This window comes from Xenopus laevis, chromosome 6S (genome assembly GCF_017654675.1).
Source record: "Xenopus laevis strain J_2021 chromosome 6S, Xenopus_laevis_v10.1, whole genome shotgun sequence".
Lineage (NCBI taxonomy): Eukaryota > Metazoa > Chordata > Amphibia > Anura > Pipidae > Xenopus > Xenopus laevis.
In genome coordinates, this window is record NC_054382.1 from 95,699,390 (window position 1) to 95,709,526 (window position 10,137).

The 10,137-nt window shown below is 39.1% G+C and overlaps 1 protein-coding gene across 4 annotated transcripts in view; it reads right to left on the bottom strand.

The window, feature by feature from the left end:
- The window catches only part of znf521.S (zinc finger protein 521 S homeolog), a 211,135-nt gene extending 201,228 nt beyond the window's left edge, over positions 1–9,907 (bottom strand). Inside the window, 2 exon segments of one of the 4 annotated variants that reach the window (NM_001091128.1) lie at positions 8,271–8,461; positions 8,985–9,052. In NM_001091128.1, the coding sequence (NP_001084597.1) occupies positions 8,271–8,310 (40 nt within the window). In that variant the 5' untranslated portion in view covers positions 8,311–8,461; positions 8,985–9,052. 4 annotated transcript variants of the gene reach the window in all.
- Between the last annotated feature and the right edge of the window lie 230 nt (positions 9,908–10,137).

Below are 10,137 nucleotides of genomic sequence, written 5' to 3' on the forward strand. Positions count from 1 at the left end.
ATATCTCGGATTGTTACTGAAATGTACCGACTTTCTGTTTCTAAAACATAATTGGCTTTTAGCAGAGAGCCCATAATACATGGCATGTGCATTTAGATACTTTTGCAACAATTTAAGATATGCGAAGAAACAATTGTAACAAATTACGATAAGAAGGTCTCTTGGGGAAACGGTGACTTGTAGCTTAAAGGGCAATTCACCTTCATTAGCAAAACTGTAACAACACATAAAAAACAAAGAAATGTGTTCAAACTTGCCAAATTTTGTAAAATGGATATGGTAATTAGGGGGTGTGGTCACAAAAATGGGCATGGTCAAAAAAATATCACTGCACTCCACGTGGCAAATCTTTTTGTACCTCTCTTTATTTCCAAAATGTTGGGAGGTATGGGTTATGATTTTCCAAGTTCTCTCTCTAATTCGGTATTAGAATATGTTTGTCATTTTTGTTGAACACATGTCCCATACTATACAACATATTCCCAAACTGTGGAGCTAGCCTGTCCCAGATTGTACCTATGTACCATCCTAAGGGTAAGGTCAAACGGGGAGATTAGGGGAAATTTAGTTGCCTGGCGACTAGTCGCCTCTTCTTCTGGGTGACAATTTTCCCGAACTGCTTTCCCCTGCCTGTCCCTTTAAAACAAATACAGCATGATGGCTTTCTAAAATAATCCAGTTGATTCAAGTTCAGATAGAATGTCTTATAAAACGTGTGTAAAATAAAATGATAAAGAGGTTTTTGTATCAAAAACAAGAACAGTAACATTTATATTACAGCAAAGAGTTAACATTAGTTAAGTATAGAAGATATAAACGGAAGCAGCGAGTAGCACCCACTAAACACTATGACTGCCAAAACCTGCAGCATTACAAATAAGACATGAGCTAGATTGCCACATATCAAAACAACGCATGTTATCCTACTGCAGCAAGCAATGAAATACTAGCGTGCAGAACACACCTGCCAAAATATCCCAGTGTGACAAATTAAATAACATAGAAAATACCTCTGCAATAGGAAAATACTATCTAACACTAAAATATATTATCTCTCTCTATATGGACGAAGTAGGCGTAACACTGCTGCTCATATGACTTCTTTCCATGCAATTTTCAGAATTTAACACATGTAAAACATGTAACTAAAAAAACAAAACAAAAAACTCTTAACTGCAAAATATACATACAGAATGCAAACTATAAGAAGAAACAATTATTTTGATGACCTTGCGTATAAGATGTGGTTATGCACATCAAAATACCTTTTTGCAGTACAGGTATGGGATCCGTTACCTGGAAAACCATTATCCAGAAAAGCTCCAAATTATGGAAAGGCTGTCTCCCATAGACTCCATTTTAATCAAATAATCCAAATTTTTAAAAATGATTTCCTTTTTCTCTGTAATGAAAAAAAAGTAGCTTGTACTTGATCCAAACTGAGATATAATTAGGGATGCACCGAATCCACTATTTTGGATTCGGCCGAACCCCCGAATCCTTCTCAAAAGATTCGGCTGAATACCGAACACGAATCCTTAATTTGCATATGTAAATTAGGGGTGGGAAGGGAAAACCTTTTTTTCTTCCTTGTTTTGTGACAAAAAGTCACGTGATTTCGGATTCGGTTCGGCCAGGCAGAAGGATTCAGCCGAATCCGAATCCTGCTGAAAAGGGCCGAATCCCGAACCGAATCCTGGATTCGGTGCATCCCTAATAATTAATCCTTGTTGGAAACAAAACCAGCCTATTGGGTTTATTTAATTTTTAAATGATTGTCTAGTAGACAAAGTATGAAGATCCAAATTACAGAAAGATCAATTATCCAGAAAACCCCAGGTCCTGAGCATTCTGGATAACAGGTATACCTGTACAGGTATGGGATCCCTTATCAGGGAGCCTGTTATCCAGAAAAACTGCAAATTACAGGAAGACCATATCTACCGTTTTAAGGAGATTATTCATAAATATTTCAATGTTTTGCCTTTTCGCTGTAATAATAATAAAGTCCCTTGTACTTGATGGTCACAAAGCTGCATAAATCCATATTGGTGGCAAAACTATTTTACTGGATATATTTGATGTTTAAATATTTTTTGCAGACTTAAAGGTATTGAGATCCAACTTGCAGAAATATTCCTTATCTTTAAAATGCCAGGTCCCAAGCAGTCCAGGTAAATGATCATATAGCTATGTATGTACTTTCATGAATACTACAATTATAGATAAATATGTATAGTTTGTGGTAGCATTATCCAGCACAGAGATTTTCATAAAGTTCTGTTGCAAATTAAAAACATTGCGGCATTACACATTTTTAGTGCTGCAAACAAATGCATACCTCCCAACTGTCCCGTTTTCAGCGGGACAGTCCCTCTTTTGACAGCTCGACAAGTTTGTACTGAAAAGTCACGACTTTCTCCGCACTGAACAGCCAGAAAAAGATACAAAGTTTCTAACTTAATTGGCTTTTGGCAGAGAGCCCATAACAGTTACCAGGTACAACTAAGATACTTTGTAACAATTTTGAGATAAGAAAATAAGTAATCGTAACAATTAATATAAACAGATCTCTTGGGAGAAGTTAGACTCACAGCAATTCACCTTCATTAGCAAAACTGTAATAACTGGAAAAAAAAACACAGAAATATCTTCAAACTTTCATAACCTGCCATATTTTGTAAAATTAACATGGTAATTAGGGGGTGTGGCCACAAAAATAAGTCTGGTCAATTTCCTCACTTTTGAAGCCATTTCTTATTGTTATTTAAGGTTAGTGACTACAAAGACCATGGTTTTGACAACTGCAATGGCTGACTTCCTTTGTAATATTAATAACTCAATGTACTGTACAATGTGAACCCACAAAGCAACAGAGAAGAAAAACTAGCTCCCTCCTGTATCTACATCCCCAGGCAACAAAAACTGAAGGCCATATTTTTGATTTAATTGAAATGAGATTAGATGAATTTTTGCCTGTGGGGGCAAGACTGACCTTTGATAGCTTTACAGGAGCCAATGGAAAGATCCAAATACACCTGGAGGTAAAAGAAGCATTTGCCTGAGAATAATCTTGATTGCCAAGATAGCAACATTCAAATCAAAAGCTATTTCAGTTTGAAATAATTTTATGACATATTCCTGTACAGTAAAGAAAGAATATACAGTTCAAAAGCATACTGTAACCACGTCAGACGATAAATCCATCTGGAAACAATTAATGAGACACAGACGTCTAGAAATGTATTCTGGAACACATCTAGTCTTCACTTCGAAGTGGAAAAACTTCACTACTCCCAGGAAAAACACACACACACATTTGAGGGCTATTATACAACACCAAGATGGAGTACAAAAATAAAAATCTCTATGGTTAATCATTTTTCCTATATACAGGATAACAATACATCCAAGTAGGCGAAACGCACATCATTTCAAGCTCCCTTAGTAGTATGTATGTAGAGCGATGTGTCTGTCTAGAAATATGCCAGGTATGTTGGCATCACCTACAAATGTGAGGAGTCATGCATGTGATTATAATGTGACACTGGTGATTTTAATGTGATTTGTGACTGGAATCAGTTCAGACTGCATAGTGTACTGTATTTACGGGCAGCCATTGCAGTTGGATTCTCAAAATAATTCAATGTTGTAATGCTACAGTCCAAGGGTATTATGTACTCCAAACGCACATCCATTTACAGTCAAGGGACAAGATTTCTCACAATGCAGTCTCATCCTTTATCGTTTGGTCAGATAAAAATCAAAACTACCAGTGAGCATGAGCCCATACACATAATACTATCTTTATACCATTTGGGTAAACTGAGTATTGTAAAACCCTCCCAGTATATTTGCCACGATGATACCAAATTGAGATTGTTTTATTTTACTCCTGGTTAGTGTAATATAGGCTTTAAAGGTTCTTATGATAATGTTTAATAGTAAGCTAGAGTGCTTCCATTAATAGTGTACCAAAACTATCCATAAGGAAAAAGTTGGTCAGATAATATTGTATATTTATCCTAGTGCTATGTATAATGCTAACTACTTTATATTCAGGGTAAGAAAAAGGTACAGATGGGAAGCAATGTTGAACTGTTATGGGTATAGTACTATTGGTTTTCACTCATTAGGTCAATAGTGGCAAGTGCATTCCAATATCAAGCATCTGACACTAACTTTTTTTGTGAACATATAGTATTAACTCCTTAATAAATCTGCAATGCACAGTAATACGGCAAAAAAAAAATACAAAAATATTGCTTACCACAAAGGTAGCATAAGGGCAAGGATACCATTTGACATAAACCTTCTATATCACCATTCTCCTGAATTTCATCGTCTTAGTCTATACGAAGCCAAATGACTGGTTTAAACAGCCCTGCAAAATTGTCTTATAAAAAAAAAATGCCAAAATGTTTGTAGAAAAACACCTTAAGGGTAGCAGAACTGGATTTTTTTTTTAAAAAAATCTGGGTTTCTTCTTAGATATTTGTTATCACATAATTTTTTGTTTTCTACTGGAAAACCCAAGGTATTTTCTGAAAAAATACAGCAAATCCATTCACATGAAGAAAGAAGTTGTAAACGTTCGAGAGCTGAGGGCTTACATCCACTTATTGCAAAGTTTTACTGACACAAGGAGTTCTGGGCTAGACGTAACTTATTCATTGCGGTTAATACTTCAACCCTGGCTCTATTACATCTCTCATGCCATGCCCAATAGAAAACAAATGGAAGCCTTTAAGCTATCGGATGCTAGAAGAGTGGCCTACAAAAAGGCTACTAAATGGTATGCTCAAAGGTAGCAATTGTTGCCTTATTAACAAAGTTAGTTATTCAGTTCTTAAAATCTGAACATATCTTTATCAAGTGGCATGCCACCATAACTTACTAGTGCTAATCATTCCTGTGGATCACAGAAAAAAATGTGCATATGCTTACAAATGTAAACAGCTGAGCAATAAAACAATAAAAAAAAAACATCATCAAATCCAAAAAATACAACATATTTGTCAATTTCAATTTGTAAAAATTAAAAAAAACTGTGAATAATAAACACTAATGATACATAACTCCGCCCATCTTAATTTCCCAGACAAAGTTTAAGAGTTATGAGCCTCAATTATTGGAAATAGCTGCAGGTTTGATCTTTACAGTTATTTGTTTTTCTTACAATAGATTATTATTTTTGTAGGTTGTTCTTAATATTCTCCTTTAATAAAAATATAAATTGACTTGCTTTTGGTTATAAACTACTTACTTTGACAGATCAACATGGAATATTTATTGAAAACCATCATATGAAGTGACATGAAAGTATATTTCTCTTTCTGTTACTTGTGGATATGATGAAGCAAGTAATTATAAGAAACGATAAGCTCCGGGTGCCTGACTAGAGTCAAAGCAATATGTAGGTCAATTGTAATAAATCTCCACCTCTATTTCTGGTACAACTGGGATAATGAAGATCCTGTGATAAGCAGCTTTCAGAAGCAATAACCTAGTAGTATATTAAAAACAAATCACCTCTTAGCTGAACTACTAAAAATCACCAAAAAGAAGCTGTGCGTTCTTCAAAAAGTAACCTAATCAAAATGACGTGCTTCGAGGGAATGACCCATAAATTCAGTAAAATGCTGCCCCTAATTAAAGGATTGCAGTTCTATTATAGTATTAGAACATGAACAAGTTTCTAAAACGGACTTTACTGAAATGTGAAAAACTTTAATAAAGGTTATAGATCTATGGATATCGGTTTTCACAGATTAATTTAAAAGAAAAATAAAACGTTGAAATGTTTTACAAGGAGATAAAAATATTGTGCAACATCTGACATCTAGTTCCATCACTGTCAAACAAAATGATAGGTTCACCTTAAAGAATTCCTCACAGCATGTTACAATTTGATGCCATTGATTACTTGTCACACACCAAACCAGAAGGCCAACTAAGGAAACTGTGCAAAGGCATTCCAGATTGCTGCTCTGACTTCTAATAGCCCTGTCCTTTGTTCCAGACAAATGCTATGATATGCATACTTTCCATCTGCTTGATCATTTATAGTTTGGATTTGAGTGCCATTGTTTTTTTATCTCAGCTGTGTAGAGATGTTAAAAATAATCAGATTGTGTGCAATCACAATTACATTACCCACACATTTTGCCATTGAATGGCTTCACCATTACGAAGCAGAAAATGTAAAATGTTATGCCTCATTTATGCACTTGAAATGGCATCAGGTTTAAAACATACACTCGAAGGAACTGAAGCAATAATTCTGGTGGAAGCTTTTTTCAAACAAGGGGGGAAATAGACTTGAAATGATTTGAGGAGACAAAGACAACCAATATTTAGACATTTTAAAAGATTCCAATAAAAAAGAATGCTAAATTGCTTGACAGAATCAGAGATAAGATCTTCAATCAGGTGGGCTACTCCGTATCATTCTAGCTACCAGAAGGTCAGGAAATAAGACTGGCTGCAATTGCTCTATATGTGCTATAATAACGATTCCATCTGTACATACACAAAAAGTTATTCGCAATAAGACTGTCTCACAGTCTCAATGAACCAAGATATTAAAAGTACAATGCAAGCCTATAAACCTTGATCAAGTTATCAAGCTTAAGGTAATAAGCCTGAAAATGGAAGACAAATACAGAACTGCCTATGATCTTTATTCCCTGTGGCTCACAAAGAGGACGTAAATATTCATACAGTGCAGCCATTGCACTGTATTATGAGAGCGTATCAGGATAGGAAATGAAAAAGACCGTGTTGATTCATTCAAGTTATATATTGAGTGAAAGTAAAACTTTTCGCCACGTTGATCGGCGAGAAGGGCCTGTGGAGCAGTGTGGCTGCTAAAGGGTAAAATGATTTTTACAGCTGGATTTAATGAGCAGTGCAAGACTTAATGGGCTCCAGTGATTTCTCATCACCATAGGAGAAGCGAAGGAGTTAATGGCGGTAAAGTGCAGGAATTCTATGCTGGAGAGCAGACTCCATGGACATTCCAGTGGGCCCAGCACAGCATTCAGTGCAACCACAACAAGCCACCCTTTGTCCTCTTCCCCACTCCCGCCGCCACTGGCCTGCCACACGCACACAAACAAAACACAGCAATTTATTCTATTTTTTTCCAACAGCACAACTTTCACACAGTATTTGTCAGGCACACTGACTGGACTAAAAATATTTGTTTCTACGGTTCCCCGAGCTGTTGTCCCATGCTGAGGAGACCTTCTTACAATTGTACAACTTATGGGTCACATCTAGGGTCCTGGATGGTATTTTACCCGTCTGGCCTGTAAAAATGATGGTTGATCCCAATGTTAATAATAGGGGGGAAAAAAAGATAAAAATATACAGTAAGACCAGTATTTTTGTTTTCCATAAAAGGTGGCAACCCTAGTCACATCAATAGAGCAGTGCAGCAAAAAGGGGTTTCCTGTGAGTGTGTTTTTATTTATGGCAAAGACGATATTATTTCACCCTAATAAGTAGAGGACAGTCGTGACAGGACAAGCTGGTCACTACATAGCAGCCTCCATCTATAAAGCTGCTCTCTGGCTGTCCATCTCCCTCCCCTGCCTTTCCTCACACACAAACTCAGGCAAGGCGCCTGGGCGTCACGTGACCAGGAGCTCCTAACTCCCCCACATTCCAGCACAGCGTTCTCCTACTCCATGAGCTCCCGGATTCATGAAACTTTATGGGGATCACTTCCCCCCCCCCCCCCTCACATGCTCACTCGCTTTTTCCCCTCATGCAAAGGAACGCGTCAGAGCAGAGAGGCCTATAAACCCTATTTTCCTGCAACAATGGCCATGGGAGTGGTGTGTGTGTGTGTGTTTTTAAGGGGGCAAAAAAAAAAAAAAACCGCGTAGGACTGTTGTTAGTCACGTAAACTGGCGCTAAGTTTGGAAGTGCGGTGATTATATCTATACAACAATAGCTCAGATATCGTACAATCCCTCCCCCCCTTTCTGGGACAGTGACCGGGTCCTGTGTAATCAAGTTTGGTGTAGGACAGAAAGCACCAATGAAAGTACAGAGGGGAGACCGGCTGGAAGTTTGCGTTGCATTAATCCGTCTTCCTCCCAGTCCAGCCTTGGCTGCTTTAGCCATCCCACCCCTGATCCGCTGCATCTCCAGTGTGTGTGGAGGGAGGGTAACGGGATGTGCCAATAATATCCCAGCTATGGGCTGGCCCCGGGCTCTAAGGTGGCGGCAGGATAAGGAGCGTAGCTCGGGTCTCTTACCTTTCAGCGATCTTGGCTTCGCTTGCTTGCGGCGAGACATCCTAAAAGCAAACAGCTGCTGTTGTTCAATGTCAGCCCGTTCCCAACTAAGGCAAGACCAACGGAGGCTCCCTCAGCTCTCTCTGCTGTTCCTCCAGCCTCCCTGCCTGACCTCTTCAGTGGCCAACAACAAAAAAAACTCCCTTCAAATTCTATACAGAAAAAAAAACCTGCTATCAAAGCTGATTCCGTGGCTTGGAAACCTGCATTTTTTTTGTTGCCAAAAATAAAAAAATAAATCCTGAATGAAATTACATGTCCGTTTTTAATTTCCCTTCAGGGAGGGCACGGTATAAAACTAGGGGGGGAGGAAAAGTCTTTAGCGGCAGGGAGAAGGAATTGTGGCGCTGGGCAAGAAGGAGCGTTACTTTCACCCGCCAGCGCTACTAGTAATAAAGGCAAAGCTGCTCCTGCACGGGGGAGGCGTTTATTTCTTCTTATTAGGATTGTTATTATTTGGCGTTGTGTGTCAGGGAGGTGGGGGTGCTGCTGGGTATTTAGGGGGTTTATTTGGCAGTTATGTGGGTCGGGGGGGATCTTGTTTGGATGCCCGGGATGTGGCTACGAAGCAGCTCCTTGTCTATGGGAGAGAGAAAAGTCTGCGCCTGGATTGGGGAGAGGAGAGCAGAGAGAAGGAGATGTGCGTTGCTGCTGCTGTGTGCTCTCATCACAAACCTGCTGCAAGCTCTTGGACTGCGCTGTCGCTCCGGTAGTCCACATAATAATGGAAAATAGAAGCAAGGCCCCCAAAGCCATCAGGATGGCTCCAGAGGGGGCCCCTAACCCGCAGGGACTCGCTCTGTACGTAATCACTGAGGAAATCATTGTCAGCCTGCCTGCACTCACACACAGACAGAGGGGCATGATTAAAAGCCGAGGGGGACTCAGCCAAGACGTGGACTGGACGCCAAGCAGCTACTCAGACCTGGATCAGGAGCCTCTGCAGGAGGATCAGGGAATAGAACGGAGAGAGGGGGGAAAGGGAGAGAAATAATAATAATAATAATAATAGCAGAAAAACAAGCGCAGCCCCATCCCACACACACATACACACACAATCAGGCATCAAATGCAACCCCCTCCCTTCCCAGCCCACTGTGGTGTGTTATTAAAGATACACAACTGCTGCCAGAGATGGACTTCTTTCCTCAATCCGCTTTTCTTTCCCCCTGACTGAGAGGAGAGACAGAGAGCAGGCAAAGCTGACAGTGGCAAGGTCCCTCTTCTGGCTGAACAGATGGAAAGGATACACAGAGCCAGCTGCCTTTTGTACTTCTTCCTTGACTTTCATTTGAAAGGATCTATTGGCTGAACCGTGTGTGCTTGCACTTCAATTCACCCTGCTTCAAACTCGCACACCGTTACACTTGTGTCTGAGCTAAAAGAAACATAAGAAAGCTACAGTCCTATTTATATTACCATAGCTCTTTCTGTCTTTCCTTCCCCTTTTCTTTCATCCCTTCTTTCTTTTCTCTCTGACTGTGGCGTGTTTAATATACGGTTACAACTAGAAAACGTGTTTTAATTCCACTGTAGCACCTTTACGTGCTGTGAAGTATAATGTCTTTTTCTTGCTGCAAATGTAATACAGTTTCTTTTTATTGCTTCTAACTTCCTTCCTTTTTCTGATGCGCTGCTCTACTAGTGTAACTTATGCCTAGGAATAAAGTAACATATTTATAGCAATGAGAATAACCTGGAAAGTGGAATCTTGAAAGTGTACATTAGCGAAAGATAGAGTTGCAGAGAGACAGCTTAGAATTCACAGCAAGCTTATGCTCACTAACTTTCCATTTTACCATGGTGTTAGAATAGCAAGGAAAAATAT